At 39.5% G+C, this 27949-nt stretch overlaps 1 protein-coding gene, 1 long non-coding RNA gene and 1 pseudogene across 2 annotated transcripts; 1 reads left to right on the top strand and 2 right to left on the bottom strand.

Annotated features, from left to right (window-relative positions):
• Positions 1-137: 137 nt before the first annotated feature.
• On the top strand, positions 138-27214 carry LOC148357647 (uncharacterized protein C14orf132). The gene is made up of 3 exons (XM_088346105.1): positions 138-160; positions 6027-6153; positions 26206-27214. Exons 1-3 carry the CDS (start codon positions 138-140, stop codon positions 26422-26424), a joined length of 369 nt encoding a protein of 122 aa, XP_088202231.1. The 3' UTR covers positions 26425-27214.
• LOC148357649 (general transcription factor II-I repeat domain-containing protein 2A-like) lies at positions 23786-25014 on the bottom strand (annotated as a pseudogene).
• Positions 23786-25783, bottom strand: LOC148357648 (uncharacterized). The gene is made up of 2 exons (XR_015851594.1): positions 25008-25783; positions 23786-24211 (listed from the first exon to the last, which is right to left on the bottom strand). It is a non-coding gene; the product is annotated as an uncharacterized LOC148357648 (long non-coding RNA).
• Positions 27215-27949: the final 735 nt, after the last annotated feature.

Here is a 27949-nt window from a genome sequence, read left to right as displayed (position 1 = left end):
CATGTTTCTCTATTAGTCCGCCTAAAGAAATTACGCTACAACTGCTCCCTGGTGGCTTCGCTTTGGAATTGCATTTCTTCCTCTCTAGTGATTACTGCAGCTGGCATTAGTTTATACAGAATCGTCCTACAAAGCCGATGGGTCACGCCCAAGAGGACAGGTGCATGCTACACCTAAACAGGGAACTATGAAGTGTGTATTAGTGCAAATATTACATATCAATAATGGACATATTTAATGGGTCATGCAAAAAAGATAATGTAACATTTACAAGTGGTAAATTATAATGTGAAGAACTTCCTGCAACAGGAAGTGTAGGCTACATATTACTGTCATTTTTACCCTGTATGGAGAGAGATTTGTCTCAAAAACAAATATATTCACGATTTCCTCAAAATCTAAGAATCATATGTCTTGATAAATGCTCACACAAGATTAAAAAAAATCGCATATGTAAATTGCGAGTATCCTTTTGGCCCCGCAAAATCCACGATTCACACCAGATTTTTTATTTTGATAGTACTGGAAAAATTGGAAAATTGGCTTTAAAAGTCCCTAAATAGTGCTAGAATTTGGCCAGGAAAAAGGTGTACCAACCCTGAATTTAGAATTGACCTTGGTTTTTGTAGCCAAAACATATTGTAACTACCATTTCAGAATAACGTTTTAAAACTGTGTGTTTTACAAGAGGACAATATAACACTACTCACAAAATAACCATCAAGTAAGTGCCTGAATCTGGCCATGAAAAAGGTCTACAAACCCTAACTTTAACACTGAATAACTCTCTCTCTCATTAGCTGCACCGCTTATCCTCAGTAGGGTCACGGGGGTGCTGGAGCCCATCCCAGCAATCATCGGGCAGTGGGCAGGGGACACCCTGAACTGGTTCACTGAATAACTAGAACCATTTAATTTAGTTTTAAATTTGTATTCCTATGATGTCACTGTTACTGTTACTATAATAACTGTTTAAGCACTCAAGTTACCTCTTTGTGAAACTGTAATACTCTAGTTACCCTGGTTACTCTAGTTTGAGTTAACCTTGCTTTGTGGTTAAAACACTTGGTGTTGAGTAAATTTTACTGATTATCCTTTTTGCGTATGTAGTCAGGTGTGCCTAATGGCGACTCCAGCAAATTGTGCATTCCTTTTTGCACAGCAATTTTCTCAACCCTTTGTTCCTCCTCACCTCCCCCCTTTATTCTTTTTCCCATCCCGACAGATGTTTTCGACGGAAGAGGAACATCTGGCTGCGACCGGGCTGTTTATTCAGCCTTTCTTTTATTATTTTTTCCATGTAGGTTAGCTTTCTTTTGTTTCATTTCAACGTGAAGAGAAAATAAGATTTCTTTCTCTTTTTTTTAAACATGAAAACAAAATGTTCCTTAGTAAGCAATTTTGGTAGACATACACATGATCAAAGGAAATATATGAATAAAAGCACAATTCACAAATAAATAAATACAAATGAATTAAAGAATGGCAGGTATTTGCCCAACCTTCCCGCCACCCCCGTTACTGTTGTTTATATATATTACAACGTCATTTACATTGTGTGTGCCCGAGGGGTCACCACAGGCGTTATCGGAATCCCCTCTTAACTTACAAGAACATGATGTAACTGTGTAAGCTATCACACATGCACACACAGCACACATACAGTTACTGTAGAAGAGGTCGTCTGAGAAGTAAATCATACTTGCTCTCACATTTAAAATCTTACTCTCACATGTGCACAACAACACAATCATGTATCATGCACACTACTATACGCGCTCTCATGCAAAATACTGTATTCTCCAAAACATACGAAGATACTCTCATACACACCAAGTACACTCTCTCACACATAATACTATATTCTCATACAAACACTACTATGCTTTCACATACATACTACTAGCCTTCTACACACACACACACTACTATACTCCCGCACAATGCTATAGACTCCAAAACATACTATTTTGACTATAACACACACACACTCCTTGTCACGACCAGAACGGAATCAAGACCCAAATGCGTAGAGTTAACCATAAGTTTTTGATAGAAAGAGGAAGGGCAGCTCCCGCGATCTGGTGCTCGCTGGACACGGGAAGCAAGCTGCTCACACAATTGGATCGAGGTCCGAATACGGATGGGAATCTTCCGGAGCGGGAGATGGCGGTTTCAAGGATGGAGAAACAGGTAGCCGGGCAGGAGAGCAAAAACGTGGTCGGGATCAAAAACGGGTCATAAGCCAGGACGGAAGAGAAAACGTGGTCGGTATCAAAAACAGGTTGGAGCTGGAGACCAACGGGGAGATCAAGAACGGACGGGTGGAAAAACGGGTGCAAAAACGGGACAGGCAGGAGTCAGGGTCAAAATGGTCGGGATCAAAAACGGGTCATAAGCCAGGACGGGAGAGCAAACGTGGTCGGGATCAATGCTTGCGTGGGTTTCCTCTGGGCACTCCGGTTTCCTCCCACATTCCAAAGACATGCATTTCAGGTGAATTGGCCGGTCCAAATTGTCCCTAGGTGTGACTGAGCGAGTGAGTTGTCTGTCCCTGTGTGCCTTGCGATTGGCTGGCAACCAGTCCAGGGTGTCCCCTGCCCACTGCCCGATGATTGCTGGGATGGGCTCCAGCATCCCCGCGACGCTACTGAGGATAAGCGGTGCAGCTAATGAGATGAGATGAGATATATATATATATTACAAAAAAATCCGTTTTGTCGCTGAGTAGGCATAGGTCATATCAAAATAAAGCTTGAACCCTTTTCATTTGAAAAAAAAGCTAGCTAAGTTTGTGGCTAAGTTTCTTAAATATTCTCGTTTTCCAAGAAAACCTCTGAGAAAAACAAGTTTTTGTGAAAGGATACATTTTAAGCAGAACTTTTACATCTGTGCTTTTTTTGCATTTGTGATACCCCCAAAAAATGTTTTTTATAAACACATGGGAGCTTTTGTCGCAAAAGAATACGTTTCTGCAACAACACTGAACTGTTGCATGAACTATCCATTAATGATGCATGAACCTTTTAAGAACTTTTCACTGCCAATTGTTTGCTCACATGGTTTCAGTCACCATTGCGATTGTGTTTACTTGGGCGACCGTGTTCCTGCAGATATGCACGAAATGTCAGCCCTCTCTAACCAGAGGAGCGGACTTTGTCATCTTTTTTGAAAGGAATCAGCTCTGTCGAACAGGTAACAGCCTATCACTATTTGTCCATATCTCGCGATTCTCACCACACTGCTTTACTTCATCATCTCATATGGAGCTGCCACTCATTCACCGGATACAGAAAGCAAGACTAGGAAGTTGGTTCTCCCCCGATGTGTGGACAAAAAAACGGATAAAAGCCACTCACGCCATCAAATTGTAATTTATCATAATGAATTAGAGGTAATATCTTGGGCCTGGGCCCGAACCCGACCCAGTGCCATTTTGTTCAGATTCACTTTTGTTTGCTGCACGTCGCCGAAATGCAAACTTTAGCACCAAACCGTTAATTTTGGCGCTGCACTCGAGGTGAGTGCACACTTGATCTGAGGGACTGGCCCCAAGTAATCCCCAAGCTGCGTTGTTCAGCCAAAACACACAGTTTGGCGCTGAAGTACACATGGCCAAAGAAAAGCTTTGTTTTTACTTTGGCGGCAAATTCAAGCTTCTGTTTTATTTCGCGTTCGTTTATCAAATTAAGTTAATCCGTTGGGTTCATGCAGGTTCGGGTTTATATACCCGTGAGTCGGGTTGGCTTGCGCTGAAATTTTTAGGCCTGATCTTACTTCTACACTGAATCATTCCCAGATGCTTGATACTTACCGATTAACAGCGCCAAGAAAACATTATTAACTCTTAGCACAATGCTTCTAAAAATGTTTTCATACGTTATGGCATTAAATGGGTTAACAATTTACAACATTGCCTTGTCAATCCTTTTAACTTGGATGGAGATGGATTTGGCAATCAACCGTCAAGTCACCCACAGCGCAAGTTTTGTTTTCTACGAGAGCCCCAGAACCAGAAGTAGCATGAGGAACTAAAAGCTCAAATAAACATGAAATATTTATGCAAAAAAACTGGTTAAATAACAACTGTTTTTAGCCTTGTATCATGATTTGAACACATTAAATTATTTATGGGAAAAAAAAAACAGTTGTCTAATGGGCAAAATACACAACAAGATACACGACTAAATAATAACACACACGACAAAATACACGATAATCTACACAACAAAATAAATGCTAAAAAACAAAATCTAATACTAATGAAAATGTGTTGATCTGGTGCCAGTCTTGTCCCCAAATTCCCCAACAATAGAGTAACCGGCTATATTTTTCTTTACTTGCTATTTCTATCATGTGTGTTTTTTATCAAATACAGTTTAATGAAAAAACAAACATCTGAGTCAGCTGTATAGCATGTTGATATTTTCAATGCATCGTACCCAAATGAGTGATTGAAAAAGGAACACAATTTTGTACTTTGCTTTAATTTTGAGCCAAATTGATTAAATAGTTTATTTATAGACAAAAATGGATAAAACATGTACTTGTCAGTTTATTTATGAATGCATATTTTCATTGCTCTCACAATTTTTTTTTCATTTTTGCCTGAACAAAATGTAAGAAATATAAAAAATAAAAGATTTAAACAAGATTCATTATACATTATCTTAAACATACTCGCTTATCTTTTCCCTAATGTATTGCCGAGGTATTGGATTTGAGACTGTATCTGTAGATAGAAAACAGAAAAAAAACTCAATATTTTTTTTTCCTCTCGGCCCTTTCGCAATTTTTTTTTTAATCCAGTGCCGTCCACCCCTGCTCTAATCCCTAACCTTAATCCTCACCTAGAGCCGTCATTTGTTTACCATCCCTCTGATCTATCATGAGATCAGCTTGCCTTCTCTTGGCTCTTGCATTGCCTTTAATCCTTTTTTGGTATTTTGTTATTGTTCACTCATCCGTTCAAAATATCTATTCCGTTTCTGTTCAGGTGGGCTCACACCTGAACCATGGTCACTTTCATGTTCCTGTTTACATCACAAAGCACAACCTGTGCAGGCTATCTAGTTTCCCTCTTTCTGGCTTTCTCTCTGCCTCTCTTCATCTGTTTTTTATCACCCGCGACTGACTCAGGTTTTTTTAATTTTTTTGACACAGCATTTTTCTCAAGACAGCCAGTCAGGTAGGTTACCCAAGATGTTAAAAATGCCAAAAAGCTGACTCGGCTCTTTTGGTTTTGTTGACTCTGCATTTTTTTCCCGAGAAATACATTTCACTCTTCCAGGCTAGAACCACATAACATATCAAAACCATATTTTACAGTTAGTCAGGGAGGTAACCCCAGATGTGAAAACAGCCAAAAAGAGCTAACTTGATATTTTTTATTTTGCGGACGTAGCAGCTTTCCCAGTAAGACATTCTACTCTCTCAAACTGAAAAATGTTTTGTCACTCTAGAGATGAAAACAAATTTAGCATTTTTGGTGTGGCTCAATCAGCAGTTATTTTAGGAAGACATTCCTTTCTTCCAGGCCAGAGCAGCATTCAATTCCAACACAACTGTTAGTTAGAAGGGTTGAGCTATATGTGGAAAAAAAGCAATCCAGTACTTTTGGTTTTCCGTTTTTTTTCTCAGAAAGACATTTCACTCTGTCAGAGCCAAGAATAAGATTCAAAGAATTAATTGAAAATTATATTTTACAGGCAGTCAGGTAGTTTTTTGGGGGTTTTGCTGACTCAGGTGCTTTCCCAAAAAAGACATTCTACTCTCTCAGACCACAACGTGATTGGCCAGGATCAAAATCATTTACAAGCAATCAAGAAGTAAACTCGAGGGGTGAATGACCCTGCCAAAAAGGGAAATGCCACCGAAAAATGCTATTGCGTCCAATGCGGGTGATACCTTAATAGCGCACAGCAATTGTAGTTTTTCTCTCTTGCTTTCTCTATCTGTCTCTCTCGTTCTCCTATTCTCTTGCCCGCTTGCTCTCTTTGTGTTTCTCTCTCACTTACACTCTCAAGCAAGCGAGTGAGCGAGGTCTCATTTAAAGTGATCTTTGGCTCTTGTGGATGCTCTCCTCCTCAGTCAGAGAAAGAGCTGGAGGACGGTGACGATCTCTCTTCTCACTTCACATTCAGAACCAAGCAGGTACAACTTGTAAACAATATTGGATTTTTAGTTTGGAAAATGGGACTAATTCCTGCAGCTGTTGAATTGATTTCAGTTATAATAGGAATTTGATAGGATTTGTCTGTTTTAAAAATTGGACAAATGCAAAGGAGATTGCATAGAATGCCAGTTCCTTAATTTGACTACTGTATTTTTGTGTGCACTGTTGTTCTTTGACTATTACATCATTGTTGCTATCGGCCAATCAAGTTGCTCTTTTTTGATTCCCACATCCCTGAGCTGATCTGTTTTTTTGTAACCCTTAATGAATTAAAAAATAATAATTATATTTATAATAAAAATATGGGGGTCGGGGGAGGGCATTAGGATCGGATGGAATTCTCTCACCTGAATGTACCTCTCCTGGTACTCGTTGCAAATTCAAAATCCATCGAATTATATTCTCCTTATTTTGAGAGTCTTCTAAAGTTTAAACTTAAAAAGATAAAGTATAGGATGATACTTCAAGGACAGATAAGAACTATCATTGTTATTGATAATCTGACTATATTCCAAGTGTTTGAGTTTGGTGTTGTCTTAGAGCCAGGCTGCCAGTCTTAGGTTGAGTATGAGCACCACAAAGGATTTATTCCACTTACATAATTTCTTTGTACAACCACAGTTGTGATTCTTTTATGCCGATTGCTGACGTCTCAGTGAGCATCGCGACTTTCTTTGTCCTTAACTGACTGGCCGCGCTTACGACTGTTGCAGCTGCTGTCGCTTTCCATAACTTGGGACGGTCCTATAAAAGAAGATGAAGGGATATATGGTCCATTTCAATCACATTTTCACGTCATATATAAATTATCTTTACAATAAGCTCAAAAACACATCATCAATCTACAGTACTTCTAATTACTGTAATATTCTTAATTTCAAGATGTTAAAACTGTTGCACAATGCCAATTGAATACCTGCGCATTGTCGATTTAAAAGCAAACAGTTAAAGGAACAGTATATATTGCTAGATCTGTCATGCAACCAAAATCGAGTGCTAAAAAGTACATGAAAGATCACAAACAACAAAGACTCAAAGATACCAAAACAAACCATTTTTTTCTCCTCATTTTTGCCATCAGCTTTTGTTGAGGTTTTAGTTTTATTTTGTTACCCGTAGCAGAAAGATGGCAACAACCATGTCAGCTCCCTCTAGTGGAGGTTCATGTTATGTAAAATACTGTAAATGCACATTTCTCTACCTGTGATTGTTCTTTTTTGAAATGCACGTTTGTATGATGGTTCATGTGTTTTTGCTCATTATTTAAATCAATATTGTTGTATTGATTTAATGAATTATATTTTTAGCACTAGGAGGCACTAAAAATGAATTAACCAATAAATCAGTTCAATATCATCTTTTTGGTATTATAAAGGCATCACCAACCTAGTCATTCCAAAGAATGCCTGGGTAGCTCGTGGACCGGTTCAGAAAAAAATGTCTATGAAATTCAAAAATGTAAACAATGGAAAACAATCATGCAATGGGTTTTGCAGTTAATTGGTAGCACCAACTTTTTTCTAGCAAAAGTGAAAGGCAAATTACTTACATGGTCAGTGTCTTCAGACACAGTACTTAATCAATTCTTAATAACTCAAATGACATTTTTTTAGAATTTGCACATCAATTATTTATGACGTCGCCCAGTGCTATTTTTTCATGGATACATGTACGGTAATTCTGTTACGGTTGAATGAGCCCATTTTAGCCCCACTCTCAATAGTCACAACTTAAGACAGTAAAAATAACAAAGTAACACGATAGTGTTAAAATAATAACAGTTGTTAGGTAAAAACGAGTGTCAAACTGGTAAATCTTCACACTATCTGCAACAAAGAAGTAGTACTCAGTTTCACAAAGCTTGGCTACCCCAGTGTAGTTTATATGAGTCGATTGTTTAACCAATTTCTTACCCTGTTAAACTAATCAGCATTAGCAATTTGTTTTAATTAGGTTTTGCATGTCAGAAAACAAGCACGGCGGCGCAGTGGTTAGCGCTTGTGCGGCACAGTTCATGTCATGGGAACCTGTCGTGGGTTCAAATCCAGCTCCAGACTTCCTGTGCGGAGTTTGTATGTCCTCCCCGTGCTTGCGTGGGTTTCCTCCGGGCACTCCGGTTTCCTCCCACGTTCCAAAAACATGCATTTCAGGTGAATTGGCCGCTCCAAATTGTCCCTAGGTGTGAATGAGCGAATGAATTGTCTGTCCCTGTGTGCCCTGCAATTGGCTGGCAACCAGTTCAGGGTGTCCCCTGCCCACTGCCCGGAGATGGCTGGGATGGGCTCCAGCCCCCCCGCGACCCTAATGAGGATAAGCGGTACGGCTAATGAGATGAGATGAGATGTCAGAAAACAACAGAAAACTAAACAATTAATTAATAAACACTTAAAGAAGAAAGCAATACATGATAAAAATTGGGTCCATATTAGTTGTTTTAAACAGTTAAAATTCCTCGGACTTTGTAAGAAAATTATTTAGACTTGAAGTACTCGTCCGTTGTTGTTTTTTGCAACTAATGATGTTTGTTGTTTATATCATTTTGATTGGTGTGTGGCAATTACTTTGGCGACACAAAATAGACATTGAGGAGTGTGTGAAACTCATTATTGCAAGTCACTTACATCAGGGGTGAGCAAACTTTTTGAGACGCAGGCCGCATTGGCTTAAATATTTTTTGGAAGAGCCAGGAGGAGAAAAAAATGTTGATTACATTTTTTGTATATAGCGATACAGTCTCGAATACAAACCTCAGCAATACCTGAGTGTAGCTCCTATCCTGTTAGACAGAGGAAAGAAAAGCTACTGGACTTGTTCTAGGTTTGAGGAGTGGTAATATTTATTTTGTTAAATATGTTTAATTTGGGGCAGCATGGCGGGGCAGTGGTTAGCACGTGTGTGGCACAGTTCTGAGGTCATAAGACCGAACCTGTGTGGAGTTTGCATGTTCTCCCCGTGGGTTGCGTGGGTTTCCTCCGAGCACTTCGACTTCCTCCCACATTCCAAAAACATGCATGTCAGGTCAATTGGCTGGTCCAAATTATCCCTAGGTGTGAATGAGCGAGCATATTGTGTGTCCCTGTGTGCCCTGCGACTGGCTGGCAACCAGTTCAGGGTGTCCCCTGCCCACTGCCCAGAGACAGCTGGGATGGGCTCCAGCACCCCCGTGACCTTACTGAAGATAAGCGGTGCAGATGATGGATGGATGGATGGATGGATGTTTTATTTATTTTTCAGTTTGATAGCTGGTCATCTACTCTAATTTCGTTGTTAACCTATTGTTAGTAGCAAAATGTACGTTTATCTGCACTGATAGGGTTGAGAATTAACAATCAATCTATTTTGTGTCAGAATAAGTTACACAGTAATACACTTAGAATTCCAATGACAGTTCAAATGAATGACAAGAAGGTTCATAAAATAAGCAAATAAAACACAATTCCAATGTTTTCCAGTTCAGGGGATCCAAAATGCATGGGTGGAGAAGCACCTTTTCCGTTACTGGCTCCATCTAGTGTTAAATCTGAGAAGTGCAACAGAGTTGAGCTCAAGCGCCATGTGGCCATATTCAACTATATTTTCAGAATTTGCTGCGGGCCAATGAAAACTGACTGTCGCAGTTTGGACATCCCTGACTTACATCTGTGGAAAACAGAAAAAGGAAAGTGAAGTACATTGGTGCATAAAGGGCCCCTGAGATAAAAAAACAACAACAAAGAACACACAAAAACGGCTGTTGGGTTTTGCAGGAGTGGACCCAAGTAAAGGGAAGCAGGAACTGAGGCTAGTGTGCTTAAAATAAGGATGTTATTTGTAAAAAAACAAAAACAAAAACAAAAAAAACCTAGACCAAAGTAGCAAACGAACAAGGGGGCAGAAAAAGAAAGGATGTGTCCAAAATAGATCAAACCTGACAAAGTGCAACCCCCAAAAAAGACCAAACCTGGAAATGCAAAATGCAAGGACCAGAGTACAAAACTAAGAAGTGGGTACTAAACTACTAAAGGTATGTGCAAACAAGAAACCAGAATAAAAAAGAAAACATAGCCTGGCAGTGGAGGTGAACAAAGTAACAAACAAAAACAAAGTGGTGCAAACCAATAACCAAAAGTCCAAACCAGAAACAGTAAAAAAAAACAAATGAAAGTTATCAGTGACAGTCAAAATGAAAATGACCCAATGACGTGTGCTGTCCAAAATGTCATTGTAAAGGGTCGGGATAATGCCGCCCCGAGATCTTATCGCAGGTAAGCGCAAGAAAATAAAACCTTTGGTCCAAATGTTTTGAACACGTAATTAGATTTGCATGAGCAGTTTAGCTGATCAGGTCAGCTTTTTTCTTGAATTTTGGTCCTTTTTTCGGAACCTTGGTCTTGATTTTCGGTCTGGTGCAAACCTGAATGCGTTTGTTTGCGAAGCGAGCAGACTTCCGCGCTATGCTGGACATTATGGCGTAAGTGAGGGGAGAAATAATTTAAATCATCTGCTTAATCGGAGCTCATCCAAGTGCAGCGCGATTGGCAGGCTGCTGGTGGAGAGTGGTTAAGCGAACTCTTTTGGCAAACATGGCAGGGATTTTTTTTGTCATACTAAATTTAATACCAATACATATTTTCGTTTTCGTTTTAGTTTTAAGTTGTTATTATTTTTATTATCATATGATATTGTGTTAGTTATGTATTATCGTACATTTGAATTTTTAAGTTCAATGGGAGTGCTAGTTACAGTATGTACATATTATTGATATCTCTACATACAAGCTACAGGAGATACAAATATTTTATATGGTATATGTCTTTCGAACAAAAATCTTGCCCGAAAAATGACAGCAATTACGATAATTTTCAAACGCTAGCACCAGAGTCCACTCGAGACCAGCTAGCTGAGGGATGTCAAACTCAATTGCACATGGGGCCAAAATTCAAAACACACTTAAAGTCGCGGGCCAACCAGGATAAACATTTATTGAACACACTTAAAGGTAATGTTTTTGGAACATAAATATGAATAAAAACAGACAAGAATATTATATTTAAACCTTAAATCACTTATATATATTTATTATTTTGCTCTAAATTAAAAATAGCTTGTTAAAGTATACAACTTAGAACTTAACTTAAACAACTTAACATTAAAATAACATTTAAATTCCTTTGCTACTATGTCAATGTATATATGAAAAAAAAACTTAAATATCCCAAAAGATTTTGTTCTCCTTAATATATCCCCTGTCATAAGTAGAAATTTGAAAATGCCATAAAACCTGGAAATATACATAAAACATGTATTTTTCAGAAATAACAATTCTAATCATTCCGTTTTCTTTGCTCTTATGACTCTGATTTGATCATTTGCTCTGATCGCAGCCGGACACTGTGTAGTTCTTTGCAGTATTGTGTTTTTAGCGTGGCGAAAAGGGTATAGTATATATATAGTATAAAGCAGGGGTCGGAACCTTTTTGACTCAAAGAGCCATAAAAGCAAAATATATCAATTTTATTTTGGGAAAGAGCTACACTATATATTATGAGACAAATTTACTAAATTGCTAAACCCGCGCCCCAGACAAAAGCTTAGTCTTCAGCACATTTATTTTGGATGATTTGATAAAAATTATGAAAAGAGAATAATGCCAGAGCCCGTGTCCTAAAATCAACAAACATACCACTTTAAACTTGTCTCTTTCTTGCAATTACTCTAGATCGGTTAAACTCCTTTTGACCCTTTTTTCCCTACATATTGGTTTCAAAACCAGATGCAAGCATTTAATTTTGTAGAAACGTCACAACATTCTGAGAACAGGGAGCCTGATGTGCTTACTTTTGGCGCAGACGGAGTAGGGCGAGAAATGGGAGGGTGTGCTTGCACTTTTTGCATAGCTCCACCCATCCCCCCTCTCACCCAATCAAATAACTTTAAGTTCTCCTCCGGTGTTTTGGCGTATTTACAATTTGTTCCGTGGATTCATCAAAAAGTACCTGAACAGACCTGGATCCTATGTTCAATTACAAACTATGGTGTTTTTATAACTATTTAGGGTAAACACTGATGCTTTTGGGAGGTCAGGAACGGATTAGTTTTCAATTCTTTCGTATTGGGAAAATTTGCTCGTTACACAAGCAATTCTAGCTACAAGCACAATCTCAGAATGAACTAATCTTGAATGTACAAGGATCACTGGCTTCTATTAGGGCCTCTAATTCTTTATTTGAGTAGATTCTTATATAAATATTTACTCAAAGATGGGACACATTTAATCGTAATGGTTCTCTTCAACAATTTGCTTCGGATCCAGGACATATGGGCTGACCTAAAGTATATTCTCTGTATTTGATGGGCTATCCAAGACGTTCAGATGAGGCCTCTTTGATCCATGCAGAGAGTTTGAACCACTACGCGGGTTTTATAGAAGAATCTTCATTTCTTGCAAAAATCGTATCCAGTCTGGCAATAAAATAATAAAAACGGACATATACATAGACAAGATACATACTGTATATTATGTAAGACTCTTAGGAAGGTTTTATTACAATGTAAGATAGATATGGAGCTTTTACTGTCCTATTCTAACCACACTTTGGGTAGCCATAGTGAATCATATATTCACATTTATTTTTATTTTTTCTATCATCTGTCTAACAAGCAAATATTCCCTTTAAAAATCTGCAGATCATACATTAGTTTCCTTTTTTGGCCTCCTGCGTAGTTTCTTTATTTTAAGAATAGTTCCACCTATAAACCTTTTCCAGTGTCACTTTTGTGCACGTCCGATTTCAATGTAGCCTCGTTCGCTTAATATCCAAGCCTTCCAATCTGCGTAGTCTGAAGACCTCATTACTAAATCTTTGTTGGCGCTTGGAGAAGCCCAGAGCCTAATATATTAGATAAGACCATATTTGTGTTGTTTTTATTTTATCTACTTCAATGTCCTCCAGTGATTTTTTAAGGGGTATGGAATTTCATATATTATTGGTAATTAGTATGGGATTTCTGTATGAATTTCTACTCAAGGGTTGTGTATCAGTATGGATATCATTCCAGAAAACTAGCATGATGCCCCACAAGGCCATTTGGCTTGGGGGAAATCCTTTTGTGAGAAGGTTACGTCCCTTTGAAGTCCATTGCTTTTGCCTTTTCATTTTCTGCAACTCCAGTCAAGCTCCTTAGAGCTTCTTGTCCATTGTTGATTTTCTGAAAAGTGTGTGATTCTCACGCAACCCCACGTGCCTCCTTCACTGTTGCAACAAGCTACATTCAGATTCAGATTCAGATTCAGATCTACTTTATTGTCATTCTAGTACACGTGTATACAGAACGAAATGTCGATGCATCTGACCCCCACAGTTTCCTTGAATGTACAGATATAAATAAAGTTGTATTGTATTTTGGCTACGTATAGTATTTTACCATAGTGCCGATAGTGCAAGAAGAGTAGCTAACCAGATGTGCAAAATGGGCAGTCAGGTTAACATCAGGGATCAGAAACCTTTTTGACCAAAAGAGCCATAATGGCAAAAAAGTATATTTATATATATTTTTTGACATAGCCATACCATATATCTTAAGACACATTTCAGCATAACAGCCAAACCTTGTGTGAGTGGTACACAATTTACAGTGGCTAAACTCCTCTTGGAGTTAGGTGCTGATTTCAGATTCATGTCAAAGTCCCACTTTAATCCAAAATAAAGTAAAACTGAATCATATAATGCAAATTTAGTGACTCTGACACAACATCAAAAACAATTTAAAAAAATCCCAAAGGCAACTAGCAATTTCCATTAAATACATCGATAATATATACAGTGGGACCTCGCTACTTCGCGGTTCCACGTTCACGGGTTCAGAGCTTCGCGGGTCTAAAAAATAATAATAATAAAATAAAATAATTTGTTTATTTATTTATTTATTTAATTTTTTAAGCATTTTTGAAAGGACCTCGCTACTTCGCAGATTTTCACTTTTTGCGGGTGGTTTTGGTCCCCCTTTAACCGCGATAACCGAGGGATTACTGTATCAATTTATCAATTTCCGGCTTTATAATAGCACACTGAAAATTTTAGGATTTTGGGTGTGCCTTATAGTCCCAAAAATACTTTTTTGTTGTTGTCTTGTTGACATTGTTGTGCAGTGTCTATTTTTGTTACATTGCTGCTTTTTGGTTTGACTCTCTTTACTTTTGTTCTTGAAGTATTTAGATTTTTATAAAGTTTTTACATCGTATTGCTTAGACTATTTGCACTTTGACCTATTTTGTCAATATTGTGTAATAAAAGGTATCATAGTTGGCATTATTTTCCTTACATTACTGCTTTTGGTTGGTTTGACTCCCTTGAATTTTGTTCTGAAACAGTTGTAATAGAAATATTTATATTTACTTATTTTTTAAACTGCAAAATTTTGCATTGTATTTTTTGATCAAGAATATATACTTTTTAGGCTGATTTCATCATATTTATAAACTAACTCTATTTACCGTGATAGTCTTTGATCTCTTTTCTCTTCAAAGTCTCTTTATCACAATATTTACCCTGGAGTGCCATGTCTAATAGAGTTTCATGTAATGTTTTGCAGTGTTGATACCAGTGACAATAAAGACAATTCAAATTCTCACTCAAGGCAGTAGTCAAGTCAAGTCATGTTTATTTGTATAGCCCTTGATCACAAAGAGTCTCAAAGGGCTGCACAGATCAAAAATTAATTGATAATGATATTTCCAAGCAAAAGGTATCGGCTTTGGCTGGGTATCGATCAATAGTACCCTGTATTTACTTTGATTTGATCAATAGCAAAAATCCCAGTATCACCCATCCCTACTAACTGGAGTAGTGATTTTTCTAGCTTTATTTTTGAAAATCCTTAGGATTGAATTGAATTATTCTTTACTCCATTCTGGAAACAAATTTGCCTCGAGGTGTTGCTTGAACTGGAGGGTTGAACAGAAAAAAAACGCTCAGTCCCAGGAACCAGGAAACATGGTATTAAGTCTGAAACCGTCCTCTTACTTGTTGTTGCAAGAGATTTGGTCTTGTGCTCTAAATGGTCGCTACATGTGGTCTACGTGCTATACTCACGGCCACAGTGCAGGCCCGCATGGCCGCTCTGTGCGGCCGTCGTGCGAGACCAACCAACCAGTCCAGGAAAAGGAAAAGAGGCTGGCTATCGCTCAAACAAATCTTTCTATATGGACCAGTGACACTCGACCAGATCATACCTCTGTGGGAGTGGTCTTAGATATCTGATACACTGAGTATCGGCTGACTGTGTTTGAAGCTGCTAAATTTGTTAGTAAGCCAAAGAAGTGAGACATTTGTGTAATGTACTTGAGAATGCTCCTCCAATATACATAATTATGTATGATGAGAAAATTATTTTATCAATAAAATGCCTTGGATGTTTTAATGATCAGATTTCATTATGGTACATGTTGAATTGGTACGTTTGGGAACCATCCAAAAGGGGACGCCGCCGTTCCATCCATTCCAAAGTAAAACATTTTAAAAAAGAAGGTGGAATTCATTTTTGCGCTGGGCTTATTTACGGGTACTCTACACTAGCATGGACCAATATAGCTCCCAATGGGACATCACTTTGTGTCTGGAATTCTCCTTCAAAATGAATATGGAAATCTACATAAACTTCAAATTATTTTTTCCTGATGGGCAGAACACTGGGCATAGATTAAAATGTTTAATCCAAATTAATCAACCTCCTATTCTGGTGTAAATCTTGAATAATGCATCGGGTCAGATGCAATCGACATTTCGTTCTGTGTACATTGTTACACAGAATGACAATACAAGGAAATTATTATTATTATTATTATTATTATTACAATATTTTATTTTAGTTAACAGCAAATAGATTAAATAATAGAATAAGGCTAGGAAAGAATGTACATTAACATCCCAATTAACAATACCAATAAAATCATGGTTTGAAACCACTGGTGGTGTAAACTTGATTTGGTTGCCTACTATGTAACATGCTAGCGCTCTACAAGCATGCAGCTACAAAAAAAAGATATTTAAAAAAAAAACTGTTCTAACCTACAACTGACAAAAAACTACACTGACGTTGATCCATATATATATATTTATCATTTTAGCAGTTAGCATACTGTGTGTGTTTAAGCTGGGTGTCGGCAACCCGCAACTCAAGCAAGTGGCTCCCTGGCGCTTTTCCAAAAAATGTTTACAAATTGTAAAAAGATAGGTGGAGGGAAATTATTTTTGTTTTAACGTGATTTCTGTCGTAGGACAAACATGATTCAAACACTTTTAAAGTTTTCCAGCGCTGTAAAAATAGTTAAAATAAATATTACATATCAATTAGGATTTTTCTATGAACTGGTACTAGCGCAGTTCTTTTTCGCTTGTTTTCCTCTCCGGTGTCCCCTGCGAGAGAACCGACTGTGCGCCCCAAGCCCCGCCCCTTTTTAAGGGACAGCATCTTGTATGTGATCCGCTATATACCCCAAAGGTAAAAAAGAGAAAAAGAACTGCACAGAAATCAAATTTAGACTGCATTAATGTGATTTTATTTACTTCACCTTTTCAAAACATTGCTACATCATTTTTATAAATGCATGCTGCATTTTATTGCACTCTTTTTGTTGCCCAGGCTTGAGGCATATTATGCATGTTTGTTGTTGTTTCCAATCCTCAAAGTAAAAATGACATCAAGAATTGGATTTCTTAATTGCATTTCTTTAATTTGATCAAAAAACTTAAACATACCATAATTTATACAGTAACAAAGTTTAACTTAAGGCAGTCTCAAACAACAGAGTAATCACATGCTGCACCCAACCTTCATGTTGATATTAGGCTAATATGGATACATACAGCATGTGTTGCGTTCATTAACGGGCTGGGTTGCTGACCCCTGCTTTAAGCAGTGCTTCTGCCCCTCCCCGACCCACGCTTCTTTTAAGTGAGCTGCGCTCGTGCACGCTGAGCACATGTCGCGTTTATGACTTATTTTTGGGTCAGATTTTGGCTCTTTTGCCCAAGGCTTATAAAGAGTCTCTTAAAAACGGTTGTTAAAATACCGTTCAGCTGTTCTGTCTCTCTCGCTCAATGTCATTGCTCCCTCGATGCATAAATCAATTGCAAGAGCCTCTGACCCAGTGCATCTCAGGTCGAATGCTCAATACATCCTTGAAAGGAAGGCCTCACTATACTGTAGCATCACTCTTGCAGAATTTTTCTGACCTTGCTTTACATGGACTTTTGCATGATTAGCACCAGTGCGGGTCATTTGTTGTTTGCACAACACAAGATTTGGTCCTGCTCTTTTCGCTGCATGACCGCATCATACAGTTTCGTCCAATCAGAAAACTGGAATGTAACTAAAGGTATACTTGCTAGTTATTTTATTCCAACATATATTTTTTTGCAAATGTCGAGGAATACTCTTTTTTTTTCATTTTTTACTTTATTCATATTTTGCATTTTTGAACAAACAGAAAGGCTCAGACATGTTTAAAAAAAACAGCGGCTCCGTACTACAGTGCTCACATGAAAGTCATATAGGCTACAATAGATCTTTTAGGAGTGGAAGATGGGGTGTACATTCATTTGTTCAGTCCATCTTAACTTTGTCCAGGTAGGTGAGAAATGGCTCCCAGATTCTCTGAAATGTCCTGGCTTAGCCGGTCCTCAGAAATCTCAGTCTTTCCATCGGAATGACTGACAGCATTTCAGCCACCCACCTCTGAAATGAAGGGGAAACGGGTGACTTCCTCTTCGCCAGGATCAATCTCTTGTTAAGTCATTCCCAGGATCAGTGAGTGCTGTATACCTACAAGAAGGATTCTGTTGACTGTGAACAGCCGATAATGGCTAGATCCGCTTCTGAGGAATACCTTTTTTCTTCAACATGATCATTCGTTCCTGGTTTTTAAGACATAGGCTGAAAATAGATGAGCAGTCCTTTTGAAGGTTTTCATCTCATCTTATTTGCTACACCGCTTATCCTCAGTAGGGTCGCGGGGGTGCTGGAGCCCATCCCAGCAATCATCGGGCAGTGGGCAGGGGACACCCTGAACTGGTTGCCAGCCAATCGCAGGGCACACGGGGACAGACAACTCACTCGCTCATTCACACCTAGGGACAATTTGGACCGGCCAATTCACCTGAAATGCATGTTTTTGGAATGTGGGAGGAAACCGGAGTGCCCGGAGGAAACCCACGCAAGCGCGGGGAGAACATACAAACTCCGCACAGGAAGTCTGGAGCTGGATTTGAACCCGCGCAGGAGGTTCCCAAGACATGAACTGTGCCGCACATGCGCTAACCACTGCGCCGCTGTGCTGCCCCCTTTTGAAGGTTTTATTCACATAATATATTCTGGGAATAAATTAACTAGCAAACAATCACTGTAGCATTACACTTGTGCGAAGACGGACATGTTTTTTCTATTGTTCTTATACAAAAAAGGCAGTCCATAAGCTAATTGAAATCTACTCAAGATATAGATACCCTTGAATGGACTACTAGCCTACCAATGATCGCCTTGCGTTCTCCATCCGGGCACCGGTGCTGTGGAATGCTCTTCCCCCTGAGATCCGATCTGCAACCTCAGTGGAAATGGTTAAATCTAAGCTTAAAACTCACTTCTACTCCAAAGCATATGAATAACCTACTCTTCTTGTCGGCTGAAAAATAGTCTGTGTAATATAGTATATAATAATAATAATAATTTCCTTGTATTGTCATTCTGTGTAACAATGTACACAGAACGAAATGTCGATTGCACCTGACCCGTTGTAGCGAGCCGATGCAGCCGCAGCCAACAGAGGGCGCCGCCGACCACTTTTTAAGTCTTAGGAATGACTCGGCCGGGGCGCGAACCACCGAACTCCCAGTCTCAAAGCGGGCGCCTTACCATCTAGGCTACTGAGCTGGTAATAATCTGTGAAGCCCTTTGAGACGCTTCGTGATTTAGGGCTATACAAATAAAAATGACTTGACTTGACTTATAATCTTTCGGGACATTTTACTTAAGCCGCTCAAATCTTGATAAGGAAATCAATTGTATGTTGATAAAAGGGTCGAATGCTGGACTTTCTTCTTAGAAATTTGCTTGTTTAAATGTCTCGTGAACTAAAATGAATGTTTCCTGTCTTTCATTGTGTATTCGATTCAAAAAAGTAAAGGAAATAAAATAAACAAAATAAGTTATCTAATTATAACTAAACTAATGAAAAAGTTGTAAATGAAGATTTTTTTTAAATTATGACTGAATATGGGCATTGACACATGGCAATATTACAACACAATCTTCAGTGTAAATCTTCAAGAAAAATCTATTTGTTCTAAACAACTTAACTTTTGTCAATGGACAACTTATCGCAGTTTCAAGCCAAGCGCCCATGCGAGTCATATTCCTGTGATTCCTACGCTACAGAAGTAAAAACGATACAATTGTGTTTTATACTACAATTATCATATGTTTTAAAACATGTTTAACACTCTTAGCTAAAAGGGAGAAACTCAATGAAAGTTACATGGTCATTGCATCACTTCAACAGTCACGAGCTCCTCCCCCGTCTAAAACAGCTTCTCGTCTTTTGGTTCGCGTTTGAATTACCATTTAAATCAAGGATTTCCTGATGACAATTGTTGGAATTTCTTGTTAAATCAACACGAACTTAAATTAATCATCTGACTCCAATTTGTGACCTTTCCCAATCACCATTCATCCAAACAATTTGCGCGCTCTTTTCTGCATAGAAAGTTCCCAGAAGCCGGCATTTCACTCACAGGTGGATTTTATTTCTAACACACAAATCACTACATCTCTGCACGCTTCTCCTTCCAAAAACCGACTCTTCTTCTTCCTCCGAGTTGCTCAGCAAAGCATCTCCTCCGCCCCATCGCTGGCTCTCATTGGTCCCCGTTCACGGAAGAATGGCGCGTCGACTCCGCCCAGTCCCGGTCGGCCCCCAGACAGCTCGTCAAGATTTAAGGTCTCTCGTTCGCTGGAGAATGGCGCGTGAACTCCTCTGTGTAGGCCCTCAGACAGCTCGTAACCTCCCTCTGCCTGAGAGCTGCCCCTAGGTCAAAATTTACGGTCTCCCGAAAACTTTGGCACAAAGCACAGAGTCCAACAGACAAACCCAAATTCAAACTTCCATAATCCTTTACAATGCAAATCATTTCCTTTCTTAATCTTCCTCGCAATGCAGTCAAATCTCTCTCTCTCTCTCTCTCTCTCTCTCTCTCTCTCTCTCTCCCTCTCTCTCAAACTGTGCGCGACTCCCACTTATTTTCACTCAAGTAAGCTGATTCTGAAGTTCATGGTGCACAGATCCCTTAACTCCCTGGGCTGTCGGGGCACCACTGAGTAAATCACTTTGGACAACTCTCTCCACTGCTGATGGTTCCTGATCTGGGTTATGGCAAAGTTGGCGCCAGTCCAGTCATTGATGTTTTTGGCCCAATTATTTTTCCGTCTTTTTTTCCTTCTGCCCCCTTTTCCTGTGCCCTGTAAAATGATCTTGGCCAGTCCTGATGATCTTGTGACGTGACCATACCACTGCAGGTTTTGTCTGCGGACAGTTAACAGCAGTTTTTCGTAGGGTCTCTGATGGTTTCGCACACCGTTGTGTTTTTCACGTGGGCTGTGTACTTGATGTCTAGAGGTTTTCTGTAGATTTGCATCTACCTAGCCTGGACTTTCTTTACCATCTTTGCAGAGTCCATGTCTTGTAAGCATATAGAAAGATGAAAGTTACCAGCATGTGTGGGTCTGATTTTGATTTCAATGCAATGTTCTTGTCTCCCCAGAAGTCCGACAAGTGCAGCTGTGGTTCGAGCTATCCTGGCCATAAATGATGGTTCTGACCCCTCTTTTGATACAAATGCTCAAAGATATTTAAATTTGGTGACAGGTTCAAGCTCTTGGTGGTTAATGGTTGATGAGCTACCTGACTTCCCGTGTACCAAATCCTGCCAGAATAAAAACCTCAGGAATTACAGAACATGCAGAGCATACTCTATTAAAGTTCAGAGATCACGTGGAAGACGAGGCTGTCGTTTCTGTCACCTCACTGTTCCTTCAACTCGGCCTCAAGTCTGAGGTTGAGTACATTAAAGTCGATTCACGAGAAGTATGTGCTCAAAGCAGACAAATCATGAACTCACTCTTACGGATGACTAATTTTATTTATTTAATATTGCATAGCCTCCAGACACGTCTTCAAATATTCCCCAACATCCTTGTACCCAAAACGAGGAAAATCCAGATTTGACTGAGACAACAGCCTAATGATGAATTTGGGCTTGAATTAAAAGGTCAAAGTCGGTTGAACAAGTCAGGCGGCATTATTCATGGCCAATGAACAGACTGTGACTGTGTGTGCCGTGCAACACTGATCACTAACAGATTGTTCCTGTTTGGTTGTCTTCTTTCTGTTACTTTGTCTCGATAAACATAAGCATTTCTCAACACATCTGAGCAAGGTTCATTTCTAACGTAAAAGTTGCTAGCTCTGCTGATAAATATACGGAAAAGTGTCTTGTTCTAGCTGCGTGTGTGTGTTTTCGTTTTGGGGTCAATTTGTAGTTAGTATTAGTAAAAAAACATATTTGGCCAAACACATGAACTATCATATAAAGATGTGTTTAAGAATACTCGAAGGTCAAGAAATTAGCATTTATCTTACACAACGTGAGTTAAAGGGAGCTGACATTTCTTCACTGTTGGCTACAGGTATCCAAAAACCTGTACTATGTACTATTTAACCACTAGGTGCCACTGTATGGTGTAGTGCAGGGGTCTCCAATGTTGTGCCTGCGTGGGGAATTTTCGTCACTTTTGGTTTCTGTTCTCTGAATTATTCCTTGTGCTTTGCAGCACTAGTTTCCAGTTGCACTACACCAGGGGTCACTAACCTTATTGATGCTGAGAACTACTGTTTCTTACTGATTGGCATGAAAAATGTCAGTTTTGGATAATTCTCAAATGACAACCTTTCATGTTATTACCCTTTTGTGTTCATTAGAAGTTGAGTTTTAGTAGGCTCAGTCAACCACTAAAACATCATGGCAGGTAGAAATCATATTTCCTGGAAAATCACAATGACCTGTCATTGGTGAGCTATTTTCAGAACCTGTCGGCGTTCTTAAGGGGCTACAGGGCATCAAATTTGGAGACCACTGCATTTCGCTATACAGCGACACCAAGTGGTCAAATAATACAAAGTTTCCCTTAAACAATAGTAATTATTACAATGGAAAAAACATGAACAGAAAAATGTGTTCCTTTAAAAGAAAAATTGTCCAATTTTGTTGTTTTAAAAAAAGTATTACTGTTTAAAAGGGCAGTGTGTAATATTTAACCAGAAGATGTCACTGTATTGTGTCTCGCAACAAAAAATGAGTGCTACAAAGCACATGTTAGACTACTGACTCCGGTGACTCAAAGTTACCAAACTGCACCATTTTCCTTCAAAATATTGATATACACACACGCATACAAAGTACAAGGCTTTAAGGAAATGGAAGTGGAAGAGTGAAGAGTCGATCCTAGGACAAAAGTATTTTTCCCTTCCACTACTTGCATACCGATAATATCAATAATTGGATCGATCCACCCACCTCTAACAAGTAGACGCACCATTGAGCTTGACCTCCTTAGAAGTGTTAAGGGTTACGACCTTATCCAAACAATATAAAAATAAAAATGATGTGATTAGGCCATCACGAGCTCGGTTCAAGGGACTTAAAGCTCACAGCTCCTTCGTTCTCAGGGGAGCACTGCCATACATTCAAGAGCCATCTGCATCTAGTGGTTTAATGTTCCAAAGAGGAACAAAATCTGCCACATGCTTGAAAATGTTGCCCTTAAAGCCAGTGAGAGAGACCCTCATGCAGGAAATGAAGGCTTCTTTTTTTTTTTTGCTTGGCTGGATGTTTTTAAAATAAATAAGAAAATAATCCTCAAAATGAGCAACAATGGTGTGGGTGGGGTGCACTTTTTGAGGTGTCCTTAAGGAGTTGAAAGTAGAATATTTTCGTTATTAAGTATGTGTTAACAATGCCCAACTGAGTTCATAGAACCCATGCATCCATCCATCTATTTTCTGCACCGCTTATCCTCAGTAGGGTTATGGGGTGCTGGAGCCCATCCCAGCTATCTTCGGGCAGTGGGCAGGGGATACCCTGAACTGGTTGCCAGCCATCGCAGGGCACACAGAGACATAGAACTCACTTGCTCATTCACACCTAGGTACAATTTTGACCGGCCAATTAACCTAAAATGCATGGTTTTGGGAACGTGGGAGGAAACCGGAGTGCCCAGAGGAAACTCACACAAGTGAAAACATGCAAACCTCGCACAGGAAGGCTGGTAGCTGAATTTACATTTACCCAACTATATAACAACACAGTATGATATACTGCAGGGGTGGGCAATTAATTTTTATCAGGGGCCGCATGAGAAACCTGAATTGTGTCAGAGGGCCACCAACTTTCTTTCATTGTAAAATGCTCAAATTAAATATTTTGAATAGCTGATGCTGATAATCAGAATAATATAGCACTCTGTAAATATTTATATTAGGCTATGTGAAATTGTGGTGTATTGGTTAAATAAGAAAAACAATCATTGAACCAGTGCAATTTATTTTTAACTTGTTAATTTCCACAAACAATAACTTGTAATGTTCTCCACCTCATGTTACCTCTTCAGTGAGAATAATCCAGTCTGTTCTGGGCTTGAACAAGGGCATTGGAATCTGGCGGAATGTCTGAAGTGGCTATGCGAAGGACAGCTGAGAGGTGGTCAACAGTCATAGAGGATCTATGTTTGGATTTATTAAACTTCATAACTGAGAATGTCTGTTCACAATGATAGGTAGATCCAAAGAGGACTAGGATCCTCTGAGCATGCTTCCTCAGGTGTGGAAAGTTCTCCTCTTTGAGGGAGTAAAAATCCAGCAGTGAGACTGACTTGAAGTGATCTGCCAGAAGTGTGTCAGACTGCAGATCTATGAGTTCCATCTGAACTTCACTTGGGGCATCATCCACACTGCAGTTGAAGGGAGAAGAGACCATGTGCATTTCACTCTCAAGAGTTTTGAAATCGCCTTGAAAACTCTGCATGCAATGTTTCTAACATGGTTGAGTACTTTTGGAGGTGATCGCCTGATCTTTTGGCTTCCTTAAGTGTTGGCAAGTGGGTCAGAATGTTGTCCTTCACTTGGCTTGAGAGAAGCTACAGTTTTCTCATAAAAGCCTTCACTGCACTGTACATCTCATGCACAAAAAGGCCCTTGCTCTGCAGTTTGACATTAAGTTCGTTCATTAGTGCGGTCACATCCACAGTGAATCCGAGGTCTGCCAACCAGTCTTCATCTGAAAGTTCTGAGACGTCATGACCTTTCTGAACACAGAACTCCTGAATCTGGTTTCTCAGGTCCCAGACACTTTTCAGAATTTTGCCAAGGCTGAGCCACCTAACAGTGCAGTGATAGCTTATGTCACCATGTTCAGCCTCATTTTCCTCCAACAAAGCAACAAACTGTCTGTGATTTAAAGCTCTCGCTCTGATGAAGTTAACTATTTTAGTGACAGAATCAACAACATGTTTCATTTTTAACACTGTCTTACACAACACTTCCTGATGTATGATACAATGCAAAAATGTCAATTTCTGATCAGGGTTCATTTCTGTCACTTTATCCTGCATTCTCTTTAAAAGTCCAACATTTTTCCCGGCCAGATTTGGACAACCATCTGTTGTCACACCTGCAAGCTTGTTCCATTTCAGTTCTAACATGTCCATACATCCATACATGCATTTACCTCTCTGAACAAGTCATTACCTGTGGTTGTCCCTTTTATTGACTGCAAGGATGCCAACTCCTCCGTGATTTGAAAGTCTGCGGTTATCCCACGTAAGAAGATGAGCAGCTGGGCGGTGTCACGTACATCGCAGCTCTCATTCAAAGCCAGAGAAAAAAAGTCAAAGTCCGCCGCTCTTTTCTTCAGCTGAAGCTCTAAATTTCCCGTGATTTCCTCAATCCGCCTCGTTACAGTGCGTCGGGAGAGTGAAACGTTCTCAAACGCGCCCTTTTTTTCTGGGCACATCAGCTCAGCAGAGTCCAATAAACACTCCTTAATAAACTCTTTGTCGGAAAATGCCCTACTTTTTCTGGCGATTTTATGAGAAATTACATAACTTGTCCTGACGGCTGCATCTCTGGAAGTGTGAAGTTTAGTGAAAAATCCTTGTTGGGTTTGTAGTTTTGCTAGCAATGCATCAGACTCCCTTGCACGCTCTTCACCAGACAGGTTTCTGTATTCATCTTCATGCTTGGTCGTGTAGTGGCGATTCAAATTATATTCTTTAAACACAGCAACCTGTGTACCACAGACTAAGCACACTGCTTTACCTTTAATTTCTGTAAAGAAATATTTGGCAGTCCATGTCTTGTTGAAAATACGGCATTCGTTATCAACTTTTCTTTTCTTGGGGTGTGCCGACATCTTGAGGGTACCCTGGCGAACAGTATCACCTTCACTCACTCAAGTGTATACGCGCGTGAAGGCGCTACGTCTATGACGTGTATATGTAGTCAAAATAAAATTTCAAAATAAAAGTTTAAATTTTTTTATTTATTTATGGTGTTTATGATTGGTCTTACGCGGGCCGGACAGGGACGTACAAAGGGCCGGATGTGGCCCGCGGGCCGTAATTTGCCCAGGTCTGATACTGTATACTGTAACTGTTCCAGAACAGAACTGGGGTTCAGCATGACATTACTCTCCAGCACTCTTCTCAGGCCCCATTCATTAACCTTATGTGTTCTGCCCCAAACAATCTGATAAAAGATAATAGCAGATAGGGGTGGTGAAAAATAAAAGCAGTAGGGCTCATTAAACTCAGTTGGGTATTGTTACCACATAAGAAAAATACTTAACCTTCAATTTTTGGAGGCCATGTCAAACAATGTACCCCATTGTAACTGCTTTCTCTCTATTTTGATTCAATCTTGATTAATTGTACAATTGTTCTGACAGCATTTCCCGGCTGCGAGCGGTTCCTTCATGGATTCTCCGTACAACGGCAACACGTCCCTGCAGACGTCAACTTCCAACCTCAACGCCGGCTACTCTCGACCATCCGAGACGGAAGATGACGGCAAGGTTTCCAGCGACACAATCTGGCTGTGGATTGCCGTCCTGGCGACCATCGGCAACATTGTGGTGGTAGCTGTTGTCTGCGCTTGCGCCTTCTGACAGGATACAGAAAGGATTGGCGAGAATAAGGACTCTTGTACATCCTGAATATCATTTGTATTTTTTTTTCTGGAGTAAAAAAACGACACTTTCTCCTTCATCAGACTCATTCGCCTGCAAACACACACTGTGACTTATGAACACACTCATTCTGATAAAGAGAAAGCGTTCATTTTGTAGTGTAGATATGTGCATGTGAGAAAATGTTACTCAATGTTCTCTCTTGACTGATGGTGTTACGTTTTAAAGCTGGGCAATTATGGTGAAAGCAAGAACTGAGAGAGGGTTGCTCAAAATAAGGATGGTATTTATTAACAAACCAGGAACAAAGTAGCACATGTACAAGGAAGCGCAAAACAAATGGTATGTCACCAAAAAACAGACTGAAACCGGAAATGGAAAATGCAAGGACCAAAGTAACAAACAAACAAGTGGTTACTAAACGACTAACAAAACAGGAAACAAAAACCAAACCTGATGTAGCATTTACAGAGCAAATGAGAATGACCCACAGAGACAGAAACCAGGCACAGTTGAGGGGCTTTCTCCTCACTCCTGAGACAGGAACCAGGTGTGTCCGAGGGGCTTTCTACTCACCGCTGAGACAGTAACCAGGCGTGGTCGAAGGGCTTTCTCCTCGCCGCTGGGACAGGGGTGCTGAAGCCTCTTCCTGGATCTTTTGGTGGTGGTAGAGGGCTTACCAGACCCTAGCATACCAATATAAAGTGTCACAATACTTAGGGACAGGTGTGTGGACACACCTGTGCCCAGTTCCAAACCCAGTTGGCACCCTCTATCTGCGCCACCAGTTGGGAGGCGCAGATAGGTCTGGTGAGCCTCCTTCCACTAGAGTCTAGTGGAAGGAGGCTCACCAGACCTATCTGTAAAAAAATACAAAAAATACACATTTTAGCGCTGTCACGATTACATTTTAACTTAAGAGTAGTGATCACAAAGTTTCAACTGAGAGTTGTAGGTTATCTGTTCAACCTAGAGTTAAAGATTCAAAGCTGTATTACATCTTGAGTTAAACCAGGTTTAAATCTATAGCTCAGAGTTAAAGCTTTCAAATTCAACTCGAAAGCAACAACATACAAGCATTGACTGTTGTTAGCTGAAGCTTTATCTGTGGAACTTTGACTCTAGAATTCAGTTAATAACAAGGTGAGGCAATGCATCTTTAAAGGGACACTGTGTAAGTATTTTATCACTGAATGTTGCTGTATTGTGTAATGCAACCGAAACCAAGTGCTACAAAGAACAAGCTAAAATACAAACTACAAAGACTCAAAGTGACCAAATCACACCATTTTCCTTCTTATTTTTTCGCCCAGCCTTTCACAAGGTTTGTTGGGGAACCTTAGCACCAAGATGGCGTTATGTCAGATAAATAAAAAATTCTTAACCTACAAGTTTTTAAAAAAATGCACGTTTATGTATTTTCCATGTATATTCTCTTGTTATTCAAACCAATATCTTTTTCTTAATGAATTAAGTGTTTTTTTTACCTCTCTGAGTTTCTTAA

This window comes from Urocampus carinirostris, chromosome 10 (assembly GCF_059441175.1).
Source record: "Urocampus carinirostris isolate Australia breed hairy pipefish chromosome 10, RoL_Ucar_1.0, whole genome shotgun sequence".
In the NCBI taxonomy this organism is placed as follows: Eukaryota; Metazoa; Chordata; class Actinopteri; order Syngnathiformes; family Syngnathidae; genus Urocampus; species Urocampus carinirostris.
This window is presented reverse-complemented; position numbering and strand designations above follow the sequence as displayed.